Raw genomic sequence first — 20,576 nt, forward strand, 5'->3', positions numbered from 1 at the left:
ACATTTCCTCTCTGGTCCATGCACTTCAGCTGATGATGCGATGCGGCTTGGTTCTGCCATAAGCTATTAGGTGTTGTTTAAAATAATAGTGATAGACCTACTGTACTCTATTTCATCCCGAATCAAATGGAAGAAATTGCAAATAATGTCAGTCGACCATCAATTGACGATGTTTGAATCATTCTGTATTTGCATTAGACCGTAGGCCTAATAACCATAGATCTTCAGTCAAAATATAACCGTTTGTGATAAAAACGAAATTCATTATGTATTCATAATACTCAAATGTTTCTCTCAGTGACCATCAAACACAGGTGCTATCTATTTATTTCGTCGTCATTTTGGTTGAAATATGGCTATAGCCGGTCATTTCAAGCAATATTTTATAGACGTGTCCTCATAATTTTCAATTTGCCTACATAATTGTTAGAAACACGTATATAAATTCATCAACAATATTCCTATCATTATTCCCCGTGTTCACCGTTGCCTTCATCATATTATGAAAGATGCTCAATAGTCTACTGGAAGCCTACAGCAGCAACATCATAATGGCGTCCTTGAGATGAAGGACAGTGCGGCAGAGAAGACGCTCGAGCGAACGACGTCGCTTTCTCAAATTGAGAGAACATTTGATATTTTAACGATTGAACGTAATATGCTTTATGTTATTTCCAATATTTTAGAAATGTAGTAGAATATAGCTAACCTATATGAATTATGTTCGGGTTGACTACCTGGGCAGCGGATATATAGGTTTATGATAGCATCTTTACGAACGAGTAGGATTTCCATTGGACACGGACAGTTAATCCTCATATCCGTGTTGACTGATAGTGATGACAGTCCTTTCACATCTGGAAAGAAAAAGGAAGCTATAGAATTAGAAAAATGACATATATATATATATATATATATATATATATATATATATAAGTGTAATGTTGTCATATAGGTCGAATATATATTCCAATTGATAGGCCTACTGCTCTTGAATTGTTCAAGCTAGAGACACACCAAACCAACTTTGTTCAGTCTATTCTCTCTCTGTCTGTCTGTCTGTCTGTCTGTCTGTCTGTCTGTCTGTCTGTCTGTCTGTCTGTCTGTCTGTCTGTCTGTCTGTCTGTCTGTCTGTCTGTCTGTCTGTCTGTCTGTCTGTCCGTCCGTCCGTCCGTCCGTCCGTCCGTCCGTCTGTCTGTCTGTCTGTCCGTCCGTCCATCCGTCCGTCCGTCCGTGTAATTTTGCCCTTAATTTTGCCAACAGGGGTATTATTTTTTTTTACCTTAAAGGGGTGAGTGTGTCAGGTGGTCACCATGGGGGAACTGTTCAGGAGCGAGGAGATGACGCTTGCCCAGCTCTTCCTCCAGTCTGAGGCAGCCTACTGCTGTGTCAGCGAGCTGGGAGAACTGGGAATGGTTCAGTTCCGCGATGTAAGTAACATACCAGTCATCTATCTATAAAAAAACATATTTAACCTTTATTTAATTAAACAGGAAGTCCGATTGTGGTCAGAAGACCTCTTTCCCAAGGGAGACCTGGCCAAGAATGGCAACTGTGACACCTGTTTCTGTTGTTTGAATTTTTAGCTCAACCCAGACGTGAATGTGTTCCAGAGGAAGTTTGTGAATGAAGTGAGGAGGTGTGAGGAGATGGACAGGAAACTAAGTGAGTGATTTCATAATATGTTGAATGAATACATTTTATTTGACATATGTAATATACATATAGACCTGTGTCAGCCAAGTTACAATACATAAAATGTTTTTGAGAATTAAAAACACAGTAAGTGTTACACAATAAAGAAATTTCCATTGTGGTCCTCCCTATTTCTAGGTGGGTAACATAATGGACAGCTTGGACAAAACATAGCAGGGACAGTTAATATAATACCACATGAAGTACATGTTTTAATAAACTCTATACAAAGTCCCATCAAGCCCCAAAATATTACATATACAGTGCATTCGGAAAGTATTCCGACCCCTTGACTTTTTCCACATTTTGTTATGTTACAGCCTTATTCTAAAATTAAATATTTTTTTCTCTCTCAATCTACACACAAAACCCCATAATGACAAAGCAAAAACAGGTTTATAGAATTATTTGCAAATGTATTAACAATAAAAACGGAAATATTACATTTACATAAGTATTCTGACTTTGTTGAAGCACCTTTGGCAGCGATTACAGCCTCAATTCTTCTTGGGTATGACACTAAAAGCTTGGCACACCTGTATTTGGGGAGTTTCTTCTCTGCAGATCCTCTCAAGCGCTGTCAGGTTGGATGGGGAGCGTCGCTGCACAGCTATTTTCAGGTCTCTCCAGAGATGTTCGATCTGGTTTAACTCCAGAGATGTTCGATCAGGTTTAAGTCCGGGCTCTGGCTGGGCCACTCAAGGACATTCAGAGACTTGTCCCCAAGGCACTCCTGTGTTGTCTTGGCTGTGTGCTTAGGGTCGTTGTCCTGTTGGAAGGTGAACCTTTGCCCCCAGTCTGAGGTTCTGAGCGCTCTGGAGCAAGTTTTCATCAAGGATCTCTGTACTTTTCTCCGTTCATCTTTCTCTCAAACCTGACTAGTCTCCCAGTCCCTGGCGCTGAAAAACATCCCCACAGCATGATGCTGCGACCACCATGCTTCACCGTAGGAATGGTGCCAGGTTTCTTCCAGACGTGACGCTTGGCTTTCAGGCCAAAGAGTTCAATCTTGGTTTCATCAGACCAGAGAATCTTGTTTCTCATGGTCTGAGAGTCCTTTAGGTGCCTTTTGGCAAACTCCAAGCAGGCTGTCATGTGCCTTTTACTGAGGATTGGTTCCGTCTGGCCATTCTACAATAAAGGCCTGATTGGTGGAGCGCTGCAGAAATGATTGTCCTTCTGGAAGGTTCTCCCATCTCCACAGAGGAACTCTGTAGCTCTGTCAGAGTGACCATCGGGTTCTTCGTCACCTCCCTGACCAAGGCCCTTCTCCCTTGATTGCTCAGTTTGGCCGGGCGGCCAGCTCTAGGAAGAATCTCTGTGGTTCCAAATTTCTTCCATTTAAGAATGATGGAGGCCACTGTGTTCTTGGGGACCTTCAATGCTGCAGACATTATTTGGTATCCTTCCCCAGATCTGTCCCTGTCTTGGAGCTCTACGGACAATTCCTTCGACCTCATGGCTTGGTTTTTGCTCTGACATGCATTGTCAGCTGTGGGACCTTATATAGACAGGTGTGTGCCTTTCCAAATCATGTCCAATCAATTGAATTTACCACAGGTGGACTCCAATCAAGTTGTAGAAACATCTCAAGGATGATACATGGAAACAGGATGCACCCGAGCTCAATTTCGAGTCTCATAGCAAAGGGTCTGAATACTTATGTAAATAAGATATTGTTGTATTTTTATTTTTTATAAATGTGCAAACATTTCTTAAAACCTTTTTTCGCTTTGTCATGATGGGGTGTTGTGTGTAGATTGATGAGGAAAAACATTTATTTAATCAATTTTAGAATAAGGCTGTAACGTAAAAAAATGTGCTAAATGACAAAAATGTAAATGTAAATACCACTCACAGAATGGGACACAGATGTCTATTTCTCCCACAATGCAGAAACTCACTAGCTTTTTCCCAGATCTGTTTGTGCATCTGCCTACTACATTGTCATTTTCAAGCAATTTGCCATGACAATTCCATAAAGAGTTGGCAAGAGATCAGAAACAGACTGGCAACCAGGGTAGAAACTCACACCTGTATTGAATATTACCTGGTGTTTTGCTTTGCAGGGTTTGTCGAGAAGGAGATCAAAAAAGCCAACATCCCAACTGTGGATACTGGAGAAAACCCTGAAGTCCCCTTCCCTAGGGATATGATTGACCTGGAGGTATCTATCCCTGTTTAATACTGTATGTCAGTAATATGAAATTATGAATGTCATTGACATCAGCCCAAAGATAGCACAATTTCACAGATCATTTAATTACATTTACATTTACATTTACGTCATTTAGCAGACGCTCCTATCCAGAGCGACTTACAGTTAGTGAATACATATATATATTTTTTATACTGCCCGGCTGCGACAGAGCCTGGATTTAATAATCTCTTTCGCCTTACAATACTACTCCCCTTACGGAAAAACCACATGAATTTCATGTGATCACATGTGATCTTATGGGAAGTTAATGTGATAACATGTGATAACATTTAAAGCAACATGTGAAAACATGGGATTCTCCACATGTGACATTTTTGTGTAAGGGCCTACCTGACAGTGAAGTGGAACTGTGTAGCAGTTCACCTGCTCTAGCCAATCCCTCTAAGACCCATGATGACACTTTACCGGACATTGGCCATAATTATAAGCTGTAGCTAGGACTCATGTTAGGCCCATGACTGCTTGTTATGGAGTTGAATAGGCTATCCCTTCAATAAAAATAAAAACACTAGAACGGGTATCCTCATTCAAATCAATGGGTCTGTAATGGGTGTATCGGCAGCCATTTTGAAAGTGTACCAATGGGAGTAAAGCAGGAAGTAAAGGCTATGTCCATTCTAGTGATTCTAATTCTATGACCCCTTCTACCATTTTCTAATCACGCCCCATCCCATCTAAAGCCCAATCTCATTGGTTGTCTCCGTTTGATTGACAGGCCACGTTTGAGAAGCTGGAGAACGAGCTGAAGGAGATCAATACCAACCAGGAAGCCCTGAAGAAGAACTTCCTGGAGCTGACTGAGCTCAAGCACATCCTGCGACGCACCCAGCAGTTCTTTGACGAGGTCAGCGAGTAGCTTCCCGCCAATATTTTGGGTGCGTTCCAGGCGGACTATATTGCAGATGCATGCCAGATCTCACAACGCCTGGATAGGTTTTTAACATATCAGCTACCCATATCAAATGATATAGCAATTTGATGACCGACTGCCCAGTCAATGACATGGCACACAACCATTGATTGATGCAATGCAACGTCTGCAATGTAGTTAGCCTGGAACGGAACCTCTGTTTTGCTCAATCCCAAAGGGACCCCTACCTCCACAGACACCAGGGTTTGGGGTCAATTTAATTCAGTCAATTCTGGAAATGAGAAAATGTGACCTAATTCCTAGTAGGATTACTCTCAAAGTAGTAATTACTAACTACACTACATGATCAAAGGTATGTGGACACCTGCTCGTCGAACATCTCATTCCAAAATCATGGGCATTAATATGGAGTTGATCCCCCCTTTGCTGCTATAACAGCCTCCACTCTTCTGGGAAGGCTTTCCACTAGATGTTGGAACATTGCTGCGTGGACTTGCTTCCATTTAGCTACAAGAGCTTTAGTGTGGTCGGGCACTGATGTTGGGCGATTAGGCCTGGCTCGCAGTCGGCGTTCCAATTCATTCCAAAGGTGTTCGATGGGGTTGAGGTCAGGGCTCTGTGCAGGCCAGTCAAGTTCTTCCACACCGATCTCGACAAATCATTTCTGTATGTACCTCGCTTTGTGCACGGGTGCATTGTCATGCTGAAACAGGAAAGGGCCTTCCCCAAATTGTTGCCACAAAGTTGGAAGCACAGAATCGTCTAGAATGTCATTGTATGCAGTAGCATTAAGGTTTCCCTTTACTAAGGGGCCTGTACCATGAAAAACAGCCCCAGACCATTATTCCTCCTCCACCAAACTTGACAGTTGGCATTATGCATTCAGGCAGGTAGCGTTCTCCTGGCATCCGCCAATCCCAGATTCATCCGTCAAGACTGCCAGATGGTGAAACGTGATTCATCCGTCCAGAGAACGCATTTCCACTACTCAAGGGTCCAATGGCGGCGAGCTTTACACCACTCCAGCCTACGCTTGGCATTGCGCATGGTGATCTTAGGCTTGTGTGCGACTGCTCGGCCATGGAAACCTATTTCATGAAGCTTCCGATGAACAGTTAAGTGCTGACATTGCTTCCAGAGGCAGTTTGTAACTCGGTAGTGAGTGTTGCAACTGAAGACAGACGATTTTTGCGCGCTTCAGCACTCGGCGGTCCCGTTCTGTGAGCTTGTGTGGCCTACCACTTCGCGGCTGAGCTGTTGTTGCTCCTAGATGTTTCCACTTCACAATAACAGCACTTACAGTTGACTGGGGCAGCTCTAGCAGGGCAGAAATTTGACGAACTGACTTGTTGGAAAGGTGGCATCCTATGACAGTGCCACTTTGAAAGTCACTGAGCTCTTCAGTAAGGTCATTCTACTGCCAATGTTTGTCTATGGACATTGCATGGCTGTGTGCTTGATTTTATACACCTGTCAGCAACTGGTGTGGCTGAAATAGCCGAATCCAATAATTTGAAGGGGTGTCCACATACTTTTGTATATATAGTGAATCTTAACCATGTTGTTGCTGGTTTGTGACTCCAGACTAAATTGCATCTTCCTCCTATCTCCATCATCATCATCTTCCTTACGTTCCACAGATGGAGGACCCCGCCCTGATGGAAGAGTCGTCAGCCCTAATGGAGGGTAACGAGGGGGGCCGGGGAGCACCGCTCCGACTGGGGTGAGACGCACACACACACACACACACACACACACACACACACACACACACACTGTACAGCAGTTTTCCCAAAGAAACGTCCAAGCCCTCGGGCACTGAAATTGTCAATTGAAACCCATAGAAACCAACGTTTTTTAGGCTTGGGTCTAACAGAGTTAGGTGGCTCGCCCTTCTTGAACAATGGTAACGGAAACTCTGGTGTGCTAGGAGATGTACTTCTAACATACAGTACATTAGAGTACGCCCTATAGGGCACTTGAGCTGTACATTGAATGTAATCAACTGTACAATACACACGCCATTGAATGCTGTAATATTATTTTGTAGCCCAAGGAAACATTTATTCTAGCTGTGGTGGGGATCATTTAACTCATGGATGTCCAAGTCACCCCTTTTTGGCCTATAGGCATATACAGGCAATTTAAATGAAAGATGGTAGTGGATGGTGTATTAAAAAACTTCTGGCCTCTTAATGGGATTGATTTAAATTAACTTTGAGCCAGGCATTGATCCATGCTTGATAATGTCAAGGCTGTGTGTGTGTGTGTCAGTAGGTCAATGGCAGCATATTAAGCTGCCACACCGACAAAGCAGGGAGATTGACACTCATTATGACATATAGTCACAGTGACAGAACAGCAAACAACTTCAAATCAAATCAAATTGTATTGGTCACATACACGTGTTTAGCAGATGTTATTGCGGGTGTAGCGAAATGCTTGTGCTTCTAGCTCCGACAGTGCAGTAATATCTAACAAGTAATATCTAACAATTTCACAACATATACCCAATACACACAAATCTAAGTAAGGAATGAATTAAGAATATATACATATATGGACGAGCGATGTCAGAGCGACATGGACTAAGATACAGTAGAATAATATAGAATACAGTATATACATATGAGATGAGTAATGCAAGATATGTAAACATTATTAAAGTGGCTAGTGTTCCATCCGTCAACACATTTGTTTTGCACTGTTCCCATTAGCGCCCATTGCGTCTATTAGCCATTGATGTAGTGGGGTTAAGGGGGATGTATGTTATTAGGCTATCCCAGATCAGTTTGTTCTGTAACAACTCATATGGTTGTTGTTATGCCAAAATGACAAACAGATCTGGGACCAGGCACCTATGACAGGAAAAATGTTACATGTGACAACCCAGAGGGATCATGTACAGTGCATTTGATTGGCCAGACCCTGAAATATTTTAATTGGCCGAGCAGGTTTGTTGCCGGGGTGATCAGCCGGGAGAGGCTCCCTACCTTTGAGAGGATGCTGTGGAGAGTGTGCCGCGGCAACGTCTTTTTACGTCAGGCAGAAATCGAGGACCCCCTAGAGGACCCCACCACGGTCTGTCATTTATGTTTTTTATATCTTACTTCATATTTAATACATTTATTTTGTTTTTGTTTTGTGTTTTGTCTTGTAAGTTTGTTCTTATTCTCTACTGTCTTTCGATTCTTTGTTTATGTATTTAAAAAAAAAAAATTATTATGTATACACACCTGTCTGTGATCTGAGCGCCTAACAGGAAAAAAATGATAAACTATAAAAAAGCTGGTTACATTTTTTTTTCTTTTTTTTCTTTGACACACCAATAAAGACGAGAAATATGGAAACGTATACACACCCAAGTTTGTGCAACCAAACACCCAATGAGCCAGGACAACAACAACAAAAAGGAAATCTGCGTTGTTCAATCATTTGTTCCAACGACAGTCACTGCTTGAATGGTGAGATGATTTACTATTTCTCTCTTACAGGGCGACCAAGTCCACAAGTCAGTCTTCATCATCTTTTTCCAAGGCGATCAGCTGAAGAACAGAGTCAAGAAGATATGTGAGGGGTATGTCACCACCACTAGTCAGTTCCCAGTTCCTCCATTCATTTAGCATTTGAGTGCTGTCAGAAATTTGGATATATGATTTCCCGACTCGGAAATAACCACTAGAACAACCCTTTAAGTCGGGAAACTTGGGCCAGAATGATGATACCCGAGTTTATGAGTTGTGATGTTTCATTATCTGATCACGGAACATTGATTTAAATGGGAATATCTGTTCTAGTCATTATAATTATATGGTTACCCTCAGTATGTGAACTGTTGGTTGTGTGTTCCAGGTTCCGGGCCTCCCTCTACCCCTGCCCCGAGACTCCCCAGGAGAGGAAGGAGATGGCCGCGGGGGTCAACACCCGTATTGACGACCTCCAGATGGTATGCAAGACAATGAACACAGTAAAATAGTGTCACTTAACAATTTACTGCAGTGGGCAAAATCAGGGACACACAGTGTTTCTTGGTAGTCAAACAAATCTACTTTGAAACAAAGGTATACACCTCACACACATGGTTATGGGCTTAATAAAAAGAAGACACCAGTACCATGTCAGATATAGTGTTGAAATGTATTCCATTTTGGGTTTGCATGCCGATATTATACTTTATGTACATCACACAAGACTGAAAAATAACAAAATTGTTTGACATAGAAACACCAAATTTTCAGCGTTACATTTTTTAAATGTTTATTAATTGCGAAATGATTAAGCATATTAATAACATTCCACCCATGAGGCCACTAGAGGGCAATTTGGTCCTTTAACTGCAAGTACTACAGGAGGAGTTGTGACTCTGATGCAATCCTAATATGGACACCGTACCTAGGGGTAGGCAACTAGATTCAGCCGGGGGACGATTTTTGGATGAGCTGATGGTTGGGGGCTGCAACATAACAATAATTTCAAACCTTAATTACGTTGAGACACGATTACATATCAATTTTTTTATTCGTGGGAATATTTGGGAACAGAGTTCCTAAATTAAACTTATTTTTAGCTGGTGATTTTACCGTTTTCTTTTACACAAAACTAAAATCAAAATCAACAGGCGTCCCGTGGGCCGTCTGTTGCCAACCCCTGCCGTACACATAGACCAAATAAGTGCCACCTACTGTAGATTTTCATATGGTCGAGCTGAGTAAAAACACCCAAAGCTTGTGATCTCCTTGAGCCTGTATGGCTACTAAACTTTCTGTATTCATGCAATCAACAACAATACATCATTGTCTGACAGAAAACAACAAAATATATATATTGCACTGACCTGGGCCTTGACCTGAAACACACGTCCTTCGAAAGTTCAGGTGTAGTGGGTGTCTCAAGTCAGACATTTCTGATGTAACCCTTCTCCTTTCAACTTGAAGTTAGAAAGTTGAAGTTAGAAAGTTCATACAATTTCTATTTGGCATGCAACAGCCTAAACAAGTAATCATATACAGTATCCTCATATGAGAAATTCCCCATTTTAGACGTCGGTCCTCTGTGTATGATGACATCTACCTGAATGATTTATGGTTTTAGTCATTAACATAGACATTACAGACATATTTTTTAAAGAATACTAAAGATACACAAATGTACACTAATAAAATAAAAAAGTCTGTGTGTGCATCTTTCAGTTACACGTAGATGTCAGTACACAAAAAAATGTGGAATAGAGCTAAGCACAGGTAAAATCAAATCAAATCAAATTGTATTTGTCACATGCGGCGAATACAACAGGTGATATGCTTAGTTACAAGCCTTTAACCAACAATGCAGTTCAAGAAATAGAGTTAAGAAAATATTTACTAAATAAACTAAAGTAAAAAATAAAATAAAAAGTAACACAATAAAATAACAAGAACGAGGCTATATACAGGGGGTACCGGTACCGAGTCAATGTGCGGGGGTACAGGTTAGTTGAGGTAATTTGTACATGTAGATAGGGTTAAATTGACTATGCATAGATAATAAACAGTGAGTAGATAGTCCGGGTGGCCATTAATTGTTCAACTGTCTTATGGCTTGGGGGTAGAAGCTGTTAAGGAGCCTTTTGGACCTAGACTTGGCGCTCCGGTACCGCTTTCCGTGCGGTAGCAGAGAGAACAGTCTATGACTTGGGTGACTGGAGTCTTTGACAATTTCTTGGGCCTTCCTCTGACACCGCCTGGTATATAGGTCCTGGATTGTCTCATGGCTTGGAGGTAGAAGCTGTTAAGGAGCCTTTTGGACCTAGACTTGGCGCTCCGGTACCGCTTTCCGTGCGGTAGCAGAGAGAACAGTCTATGACTTGGGTGACTGGAGTCTTTGACCATTTTTTGGGCCTTCCTCTGACACCGCCTGGTATATAGGTCCTGGATGGCAGGAAGCTTGGCCCCAGTGATGCAGTGGGCCGTACGCACTACCCTCTGTAGTGCCTTACGATCTCATGCCGAGCAGTTGCCATACAAGGCGGTGATGCAACCGGTCAGGATGCTCTCGATGGTGCAGCTGTAAAACATTTTGAGGATCTGGGGACTCATGCCAAATCTTTTCAGTCTCCTGAGGGGGAAAAGGTGTTGTCGTGCCCTCTTCACAACTGTCTTGGTGTGTTTGTACACCAAGGAACTTGAAACTCTCGACCTGCTCCACTACAGCCCTGTCAATGTTAATGCGGGCCTGTTCGGCCCTCCTTTTCCTGTAGTCCACGATCATCTCCTTTGTCTTGCTCACATTGAAGGAGAGGTTGTTGACCTGGCACCACACTGTCAGTCTCTGACCTCCTCCCTATAGGCTGTCTCATCGTTGTCGGTGATCAGGCTTACCGCTGTTGTGTCGTCAGCAAACTTAATGATGGTGATGGAGTAGTGCTTGGCCACGCAGTCGTGGGTGAACAGGGAGTACAGGAGGGGACTAAGCACGCACCCCTGAGGGGCCCCAGTGTTGAGGATCAGCGTGGCAGAACGGTTGTTGCCTACCCTTTCCACCTGGGGGCGGACCATCAGGAAGTCCTGGATCCAGTTGCAGAGGGAAGTGTTTAGTCCCAGGGTCCTTAGCTTAGTGAAAAGCTTTGTGGGCACTATGATGTTGAACGCTGAGCTGTAGTCAAATGAACAGCATTCTCACTTAATTGTTCCTTTTGTCCAGGGGGGAAAGGGCAGTGTTGAGTGCGATTGAGATTGTGTCATCTGTGGATCTGTTGGGGCAGTATGCGAATTGGAGTGGGTCCAGGGTTTCTGGGATAATGGTGTTGATGTGAGCCACAACCAGCCTCTCAAAGCACTTCATGGCTACTGACGTGAGTGCTACGGGGCGGTAGTCATTTAGGCAGGTTACCTTCACTTTCTTGGGCACAGGGACTATGGTGGTCTGCTTGAAACATGTAGGTATTACAGACTTGGTCAGGGAGAGGTTGAAAATGTCAGTGAAGACACTTGCCAGTTGGTCCGCGCTTGCTCTGAGTGCACGTCCTGTTTGATGGTTCGTCTGAGGGCATAGCGGGATTTCTTATAAGCGTCCGGATTAGTGTCCCGCTCCTTGAAAGCGGCAGCTCTAGTCTTTAGCTCGGTGCGGATGTTGCCTGTAATCCATGGCTTCTGGTTGGGATATGTACACACGGTCACTGTGGGGACGACGTTGTCGATGCACTTATTGATGAAGCCGGGACTTAGGTGGTATACTCCTCAATGCCATTGGATGAATCCTGGAACATATTCTAGTTTGTGCTAGCAAAACAGTCCTGTAGCGTAGCATCCGTGTCATCTGACCACTTCCGTATTGAGCGAGTCATTGGTACTTCCTACTTTAGTTTTTGCTTGTAAGCAGGAATCAGGAGGATAGAATTATGGTCAGATTTGCCAAGTGGAGGGCTAGGGAGAGCTTTGTATGCGTCTCTGTGTGTGGAGTAAAGATGGTCTAGAGTTTTTTTCCTCTGGTTGCACATGTGACATGCTGGTAGATATTAGGTCAAACGGATTAAAGTCCCCGGCCACTAGGAGTGCCGCTTCTGGATGAGAATTTTCTACGAATAATATAGATGAAAACTCTCTTGGTAGATAGTGTGGTAGAAGAAAACCTGGTTCAGTCTGCTTGCCAACAGACACCTTTCTGCAGGACAATAACCTAAAACACAAGGTCAAATATACACTGGAGTTGCTTACCATGACGACATTGAATGTTCCTGAGTGGCCTAGTTACAGTTTTGACTTAAATCTGCTTGAAAATCTATGGCAAGACTTGAAAATTGCTGTCTAGCAATTATCAACAACCAACTTGATAACGCTTGAAGAATTAAAAAAAGTATAATGTGCAAAAAATTGCTAACATTTCTAAAAATAGGTTTTCACTTTGTCATTATGGGGTATTGTGTCGAGATGGGTGAGAAAAACTATCGATTTAATCCATTTTGAATTCAGGCTGTAACACAACAGAATGTGGAATAAGTCAAGGAGTATGAATACTTTCTGAAGGCACTGTATGAGATGGATTGGAGTTCCATGCAATCAGGGCCCATGAACAGCTAACCATACACTGTGTGTGTCCCAAATGGTACACTATTCCCTATTTAGTGCACTACTTTTGACAAAGGCCCAATAGGGTGCCATTTGGGACGCATCCACTGTGTTCGCTGGTAAGGGAGGGACAATCATTGTACTCTCTACCTAACCAAACATCTCAATGGTGGCGTTCCTGCCTGACTACATTGCAGATGCCTGCCAGATCTCTCAATGCTTGGATAGACGCTTACACATCAAATAACCACATCATATAATATAGCAATCTGATTCCCGACTATGCAGTCGATGGTGTAGCGCATAATCATTGGTTGATGCGATGCAACGTCTTTCAGGTAGGAACGCAACCCTTCACTGTTGCCAGTGAGGGAGTTATCCAGTTACCCCTTGTTCCGTTCTCAGGCTTGCATTTGCCAATACATCATTCTTGTTACACAGGGCTTTTGTGTTTGTTTTGTGACAGTGTTGCATGCTAATCAACAACATATGCAATGTCAATCATAACTTGTCCCAGAAAGCACGACAGGATGTGTGTGCTTTTGTTAAACACTCCCTGGATACTGTTGGTTTAAGTCACAAAACGTTCTCGATGTGGGGATGTGCACATGTGCAGTATCTCAGTACTAGTCGGTAGAGGTATTTCGCCTTGTATAACAATAATTGTGTTGAACTCTATCCTTAAAAAAAAAGAATGTGGTTCTGCTTGAAAGGGAAAACCCTCTGTCCTCCTCTAACCCTGCCCTCCAGTGGAGTCACCGTGCACAAGCTTTAAATAATATATAAAAACATCATACTGGACGTGTCCGAAATCTGTCTTGCCTATTACTTACTAGAACTACATACTGTGTACTAATCGTACTACATACTATTTAGAACGTACTGTTTAGTCAAAATGAATGCAGTAAGCAACGAATATCAACATACTAGGCTCACCGTTCCTTAGAATGCGTCATCTAATGTGCAATTGCGTTGATTCCCGCAATTCGTTCATTTGGTTACAGCGCATCCCCTTGTCTCATTATCAGCTGACTATCAGCTGTTGTCAAACACACATGCCTGGAAAGACGATTCTGTTCCTCAAAAGATGAAAAGCCGAAGTGAGTATAACATCCTGGCATTTAAAGCATACTCTAATTTGGAAATTTCATATACTATAAAACTTTCTATTTTCGCATACCTAAAATGCCTACTATTTCGAACGCAATAATGGGTATTCGGACACGGCCTATATCTGAACCAACTGAGGCCTGAAGACTTGCGTTAGCTTCCCCGAGATAATACCTAGTACCTAGGCTTAGCTAACACCATCATGTTGGCTGTGCAGGTCCAGAACCAGATGGACATTTTTCATAATTTAATCATTAGTCTGCACCAACGACCTAAAGACTTGCGTTAGCTCCCCCGGAATAATACCTAGGCTTTAGCTCAGAGGGCTAACAAAACTCTATTTTCTCCCTTGCAGGTGTTGAACCAGACGGAAGACCACAGACAGAGGGTGCTCCAGGCTGCAGCCAAGACCATGAGGGTGTGGTTCATCAAGGTTAGGAAGATGAAGGCCATTTACCACACGCTGAACCTGTGCAACATTGACGTCACCCAGAAGTGCCTGATCGCCGAGGTGTGGTGCCCTGTATCTGACCTGGACTCCATCCAGTTTGCCCTGCGCCGAGGAACGGTGAGTCGGGTCTGCAAATCAGAATGATTAGAGCTCCGAGGCAGGAAGATCCTTTTAATTAATGACCTCACTTCCTGTTGTTGTTTTGATGCTGTAAATTCTGAATTTCATACAAGATGACGATATAGGATAAAGTACTTTGCATTCTTTATGAACACCATTGTATTTGAGTCGAATAGAAATACTTGGAATTGGACAGAAATCATAACAAAGGGAGAAATTATATTGCTAGATATCAAATACATACAGTATATCATTATGCAATTTGTTTTGCCAGGCAAACTAAGCTAACTGCACACATATCAATTTTCACCAGTTCACCCAGAGGTCTATGGAAAGTACTCTTTCTGTACCCAGTTCTTATCTAAAGCTAAATGAAATTACAGGAATAGGCAAACGTTGATGTAATGTTATCATGTAGCCAAATACAACAATGGTTCTGCCCAGTCTGTGGTCTGCAAAACTGACCTGGTGTCTGTTCCTTCTGCCATTACTCATTGGTCTTAGTGATGTGGCAGCCTCCTCACTGAGTCATCTGAAAATATGAAAATGGTGTTTGTGTATTGGCTGTATCAGGTTTGTAATGGGCTTGCAAAGGTGAATTGGCATTTGTCAGGTAATTCTGGTATAGGGTGGTTGCCCCTAGATGCTGATCTTGGGTCAGATTTGCATTTTCCTCACTAATGGTTAAGGTTAAGATTGTGGGAAGGGAAGCTGATCCTAGATCTGTACCTAGGGCAAACTTCACCCCGTAGCGGTGACTCTTTGGCTTGGTGGGTTTTACAGGAGAGGAGTGGCTCCACAGTGCCCTCCATTCTCAACAGGATGACCACCAAGCAGACTCCGCCCACCTTCAACAAGACCAATAAGTTCACCTCTGGATTCCAGAACATTGTGGACGCCTACGGGATCGGAAATTACCGAGAGATCAATCCAGGTGACATACAAGTCCACACTGTGTGCCTCTGTGTTGTTGTTGTTGTGTCTTTCTGTCGTTGTTGTTGTGTCTATGTGTGCTGTTGTGTCTATATGTGTTGTTGTGTCTTTCTGTCATTGTTGTTGTTGTTGTTGTGTCTATGTGTGTTGTTTTGTCTGTCTGTTTTGTTGTGTCTATATAACTGTTATGTCTCTGTGTGTTATGTCTCTTGTGTTGTTTTGTCTCTCGTGTTGTTGTGTCTTTCTCTGTATCTTGTTGTTGTTTTCCCCCATGTCATTGTGTTGTGCTGTCCACTGCACTGTGTCTTACTGTGTGCTCCTTCCTACAGCACCGTACACCATCATCACTTTCCCCTTCCTGTTTGCGGTCATGTTCGGGGACATGGGTCACGGTGTGCTGATGACCTGCGCCGCCCTCTACCTGGTCATCCGAGAGAGCCGCATCCTCTCGCAGAAGACTGACAACGAGGTATGGCCCACCAAGAGTGCCGATGACATTGGGTGCGTCCCAGTAATATCTCCTTTCTCCTGAAGTGTGCACTACTTCCCACAAACCTAAAAGCATTGGATTGGGGGAGGAATGGGCTAGAGGGAGGTTCCACCATGTTTCTTATACCACTCAGTTCCTTTAAAGTCAGTGAAGGGATGTGAGCAAGTGCACACTTTGGGAGGAAGGCGATAATTAGGCCAATGTATTGTAGATTTCATTTGGCAAACTACCCTCTCTTGTACAGTAGGCTACAGTACATAACTTTTGCCAATTTAAGTAATGTTTTAGTGTTTGATGTAGTTGAGTGTTGAATGATGGTTGGTACAGGCGTTGATGGATGCAGACATTCTTTACCAGGTGAGGCCACGGTCGTGTTCATTAGGGTACGCAACAGAAAACATTTTCCAACGTTTTGCAAAGGGAAATGAAAATGAGTGTTTCTTATTGGACTGGTCCAGGTAGTCGCTCTCTGTTTCAGTCCGTTTTCTTCCTTTCTGTGCTCAATGAACATGACCCAGGTCAGTGCTCCAATGTGTGTTCATACTCTCCCTGCCCTGGCAGATGTTCAACATGATATTCGCTGGACGCTACATAATCCTGCTGATGGGAATCTTCTCTGTCTACACCGGTATCATCTACAACGATTGCTTTTCCAAATCCCTCAACATGTTTGGCTCCGGTTGGAGTGTCCGGCCCATGTTCAGCCCCAAGGGAGCCAACTGGACGTAAGTTATCCGTCGATCAGTCAGTTAACTGTCCAAACTATAAATCCATCAATAACCAACCAATCACTCACGCGATTTCGCGACAGCCAATTGGGAGAGGGCAGTTCTTGGTAACAAGCTTTGACATTAGCTAACAACAAAAGGATACACACACTACGGGAGATCTCCAAAGCTCGATTGCTGTTTAACGCATTGTTCAAAAACAATACTCAAACTTTCATACCGGTTAATGTAGTAGCAGGGTCATTCCACAAAATGAGTCCTTTCTGTGTAGTATAACCTGGTGAAAGCATTTTAATTAACCTAATTTTATAATTCTGTCATGACGAGCGGATGTTAAACTCGTCTGAAGTTGGTAACGCTGATGTGCCAACTTCTGTCTGTAGCGTCCGAACCGTTTGAGATACAAACTAATATGACCCCACTATGGAAAGGGGAGACATTTCTCAGTTTTTGCTCTAATGACCCCCACGGGACTCGTCTGAAGGTAACCCATTCAAACGAATGTAAGTATGGAGGTAGTTTTGTGGCAACAAAAATAAGGGGTTAAATATGTGTCCAAAAAAACAAAAATATTTTCCTGAACTTTCTTATATCTCCTAGATATAGGACAGACACATCAAAACCTTATTCCTTATGATTTATTTTTTGACTGTCTTTTTTGCCATTTATGAATGTGTAATTCAATGTATTTCTAGGCGCTACAGTAGTAAAGGCCAAATTCAATATTTGATCAAATAATATTTTATTTTATTATTATTATTATTAATTTTTTTTGCCCCTTTTTCTCCCCAATTTCAATCTTGTCTCATCGCTGCAAATGCCTCCTGTGCTCCCCAAAGGGCACAGGAGGCGAAGGTTGAGTCATGCGTCCTCCGAAACATGACCCGCCAAACCGTGCTTCTTTACACCTGCCCGCTTAACCCGGAAGCCAGCCGCACCAATGTGTCGGAGGAAACACCGTTCAACTGACGACCGGGGTCAGCCTGCAGGCGCCCGACCCGCCACAAGGAGTCGCTAGAGCGCGATGAGCCAAGTAAAGCCCCCCCCGGCCAAACACTCCCCTAACCCTAATATTGGTGCACGTTCCAGCAATGCATAATATAAACCCCTTATGTATACTGTATGTCAATGATAGCAACACTCTGCAAATTGTTCACTTCGATTGTCTATAATCTATCTAGGTTTGAAACTCTCAATGAAAATAAGGTGCTGCAGCTGGACCCAGCCGTGCCAGGTGTCTTCAATGGCCCCTATCCACTGGGTATAGACCCGGTAAGTCTTTCTGTCTGTCTGACTATTATATTGTCCGTCTCTCTGTCTCTCTGTGTCTGTCTTTCTGTCTATCTATCTGCACCTACCGGGAGTCGTACAATGAGAGCCAGTGTGTGCCACTTAAAAATATGGATTTGCTTGCGTCTACCTCTCTTTATCTATGCCTCTTCTTTGTGATCTTCAGATCTGGAACATTGCCACCAACAAGTTGACCTTCCTCAACTCCTTCAAGATGAAGATGTCTGTGATCCTGGGAGTGATCCACATGATGTTTGGCGTCTCTCTCAGCCTGTTCAACCACCTGTACGTACCCCTCTGTGTTTAATGCTGTATGTGTCTGTATGTCCTTTTACCTGTAAACCAGAGCGCCAAAGACAAAGGTCCATTTGTGAAAACGTAATGGACAATAATGTTGTTCTCTTCTCCTCTTCTCATATCTTCTGTTCTCTTACTGTGGGCCAGGTACTTCAAGAAGCCCCTGAACATCTTCCTGGGCTTCATCCCTGAGATTGTCTTCATGGCCAGCCTGTTCGGCTACCTCATCATCCTGGTCTTCTACAAGTGGACAGCCTATGACGCTTTCACCTCCAAGGACGCGCCCAGCCTTCTCATTGCCTTCATCAACATGTGTCTCTTCAACTACGGCGACGTCACGAACAAGCCTCTCTACCGGGGACAGGTGTGACCGGGGGACCCTTCCCTCCCTCCCTCCTTCCCTCTGTCTCTCCTAGGTACTCTGGTCCCTTTGCTGCCCAGTGGAATATGGGGCTGGGTCTCAATAGTGACTCAAAATGTTACTTCCTCTCCTCGCCTTCTTTCTTTCATCTGCTCCCATCAGAAAGAACTTAACAGATGAGAAGATAGACCCTTGAGGTGTGCCTGTTACGACGTGCCTGTTCTCTCTCTCGCTCAGACCAGTACAATCGAAGGAACAGGAAAGGAGGTCACTATTCTAGGCTATTGGGGCGCAGCCAGGGTCCCGGAGAGCGAGTTAGCATTTGTCTCTGATAAGGATCCATGTCCCCAATATGTTGTCTGTTAACGTTCTCTCTGTTTGTCATCTATAGATGGGGATCCAGATTGTTTTGGTGCTGATTGCCCTTGCATGTGTTCCCTGTATGCTGATAGTGAAAACTATGGTGCTTCGGCGCCAGCACCTGTGGAAAAAGCACCTGGTATGTTCATCAGATCTAACCTTTAACCTTTACGACTCTTGTTGATGACCTGTTTTCTTTCGCTTTTTTCGTGGCCATTAATTTCTATGGACTGTATGTTGTATTTCTGTAATGTCGTGCTTGGTTGTGTTTTGCCATACAATGATGCTTAAAGCATGCCTTGGAAAAGCTGTGAAGTAAAACAAGTTGATTTACTTTGCTATATTTTGATAAAAGATTACAAAGAGATTAGAAATCATAAGCTGCATGTAAAACATTTTATTTATTTTGTTATTTGATTAACACAGGGCTAGCTTTGCTTGTTTGGCATATTAGGGGCACCTAACAAGTCTACAATTTGTACAATATTCCCCATAATTTAAAATGTTTTCTATATATTTTACATGGATTTTTTTCAACGTTTTGTACATTTATTTTGCATACATCATTTTAATTTTTGCATATATTTTACATATTTTTTATATCGATCCGCTTGTTGGGTGCCCCCCTAAGTGCCAAACGCAAACGTAACACCCCAAGGCGTGCTTTAAGCCAGACACAGATCTTGTGGCTTTTGTATCTAGTCACAGAAGAGGGAAGAATGCCCTGCAGAGAATCTAGAGCAATCTTTAGAGCAAACAGGCGTGTCCTCATCAACCGGACTCACCCAACAGGGCACACAGAAATTTGGAGGGGTGCGGGTGGGCAACGGGCCCACGGAGGACGAAGCTGGCATCATGGACCACGACGCGCTCTCACAGCACTCTGAGGATGGAGACGAGGTGAGCCAAGGGGTTAACTGACTACGTTCTTTCAGACATTTTAGCTCTGAAGTACCATATTTTCATTCTGAAAGATCATACATTTTTTTCAGAGCTGGAAATCTGTCATCTGTTTTTCTCTCAGTTTAGAATAGAATCTTATCTCTTTTCCCATTTCGGACATTTCTTCCTTCTGCCATTCTAAAACATGGATTATTACCTTTCTCATTTTCAAACGTTGTATATCTTTCTCATTACAAATCACCACATTCCTCTCTCATTTGAAATCGTGCCATTCTTTATCACACCATTTAAGACCTCTCGTTCATAGCCACAGTATAGAACACTGGATCTTCCTCTCAAACCATTTGAAACCCTTTAAATGAATGAGTCTGTGGACCTTTACGGCATTTGTGGTTACGGCATTTGTGGTATCTTTGCAGACTACTACACGTACTGCCTCACACTATTCCTTATGCAGCAGCTCTGATTTTCTATAGCCTGTCACAGCTACACAAAACCCATTAATTTACCCTCACTACATCATCTTCCTCTTAGACGTTTGTATCAAATAGCAGCGCTTTTTTCTGTGTGTTGTTGAGTGAAGGGGGGAATGTGGGCACAAGTGAGGAGAGGGGGGATGGAATGGAAGAGATAAGAAATTGATTTTCCGCTTCACAGTGGGTTCAGAAAAGTAAACAGTGAGGTGATTTTGCATGAGAACCAGC

The 20,576-nt window shown here is 43.1% G+C and overlaps 1 protein-coding gene across 4 annotated transcripts in view; it reads left to right on the plus strand.

Annotated features, from left to right (window-relative positions):
* Window positions 1–1,263: 1,263 nt before the first annotated feature.
* The window catches only part of LOC311128907 (V-type proton ATPase 116 kDa subunit a 1-like), a gene marked incomplete at its 5' end in the record, with an annotated part of 33,048 nt that continues 13,735 nt past the window's right edge, over window positions 1,264–20,576 (plus strand). For 2 of the 4 annotated variants that reach the window (XM_084161135.1, XM_084161137.1), the window contains 17 exons: window positions 1,314–1,430; window positions 1,587–1,665; window positions 3,765–3,862; window positions 4,632–4,760; window positions 6,428–6,510; window positions 7,742–7,868; window positions 8,282–8,364; window positions 8,640–8,733; window positions 14,295–14,507; window positions 15,294–15,444; window positions 15,773–15,912; window positions 16,495–16,658; window positions 17,843–17,933; window positions 18,118–18,236; window positions 18,396–18,612; window positions 19,001–19,108; window positions 19,762–19,869. In XM_084161135.1, the coding sequence (XP_084017261.1) occupies window positions 1,314–1,430; window positions 1,587–1,665; window positions 3,765–3,862; window positions 4,632–4,760; window positions 6,428–6,510; window positions 7,742–7,868; window positions 8,282–8,364; window positions 8,640–8,733; window positions 14,295–14,507; window positions 15,294–15,444; window positions 15,773–15,912; window positions 16,495–16,658; window positions 17,843–17,933; window positions 18,118–18,236; window positions 18,396–18,612; window positions 19,001–19,108; window positions 19,762–19,869 (2,121 nt within the window). Of the gene's footprint in view, window positions 1,431–1,586; window positions 1,666–3,764; window positions 3,863–4,631; window positions 4,761–6,427; window positions 6,511–7,741; window positions 7,869–8,281; window positions 8,365–8,639; window positions 8,734–14,294; window positions 14,508–15,293; window positions 15,445–15,772; window positions 15,913–16,494; window positions 16,659–17,842; window positions 17,934–18,117; window positions 18,237–18,395; window positions 18,613–19,000; window positions 19,109–19,671; window positions 19,882–20,576 lie in introns of all 4 variants that reach the window. The other 2 variants (XM_084161136.1, XM_084161134.1) reach the window with 2 other exon arrangements.

This window comes from Coregonus lavaretus (genome assembly GCF_964263955.1).
Source record: "Coregonus lavaretus genome assembly, chromosome: 1".
Lineage (NCBI taxonomy): Eukaryota > Metazoa > Chordata > Actinopteri > Salmoniformes > Salmonidae > Coregonus > Coregonus lavaretus.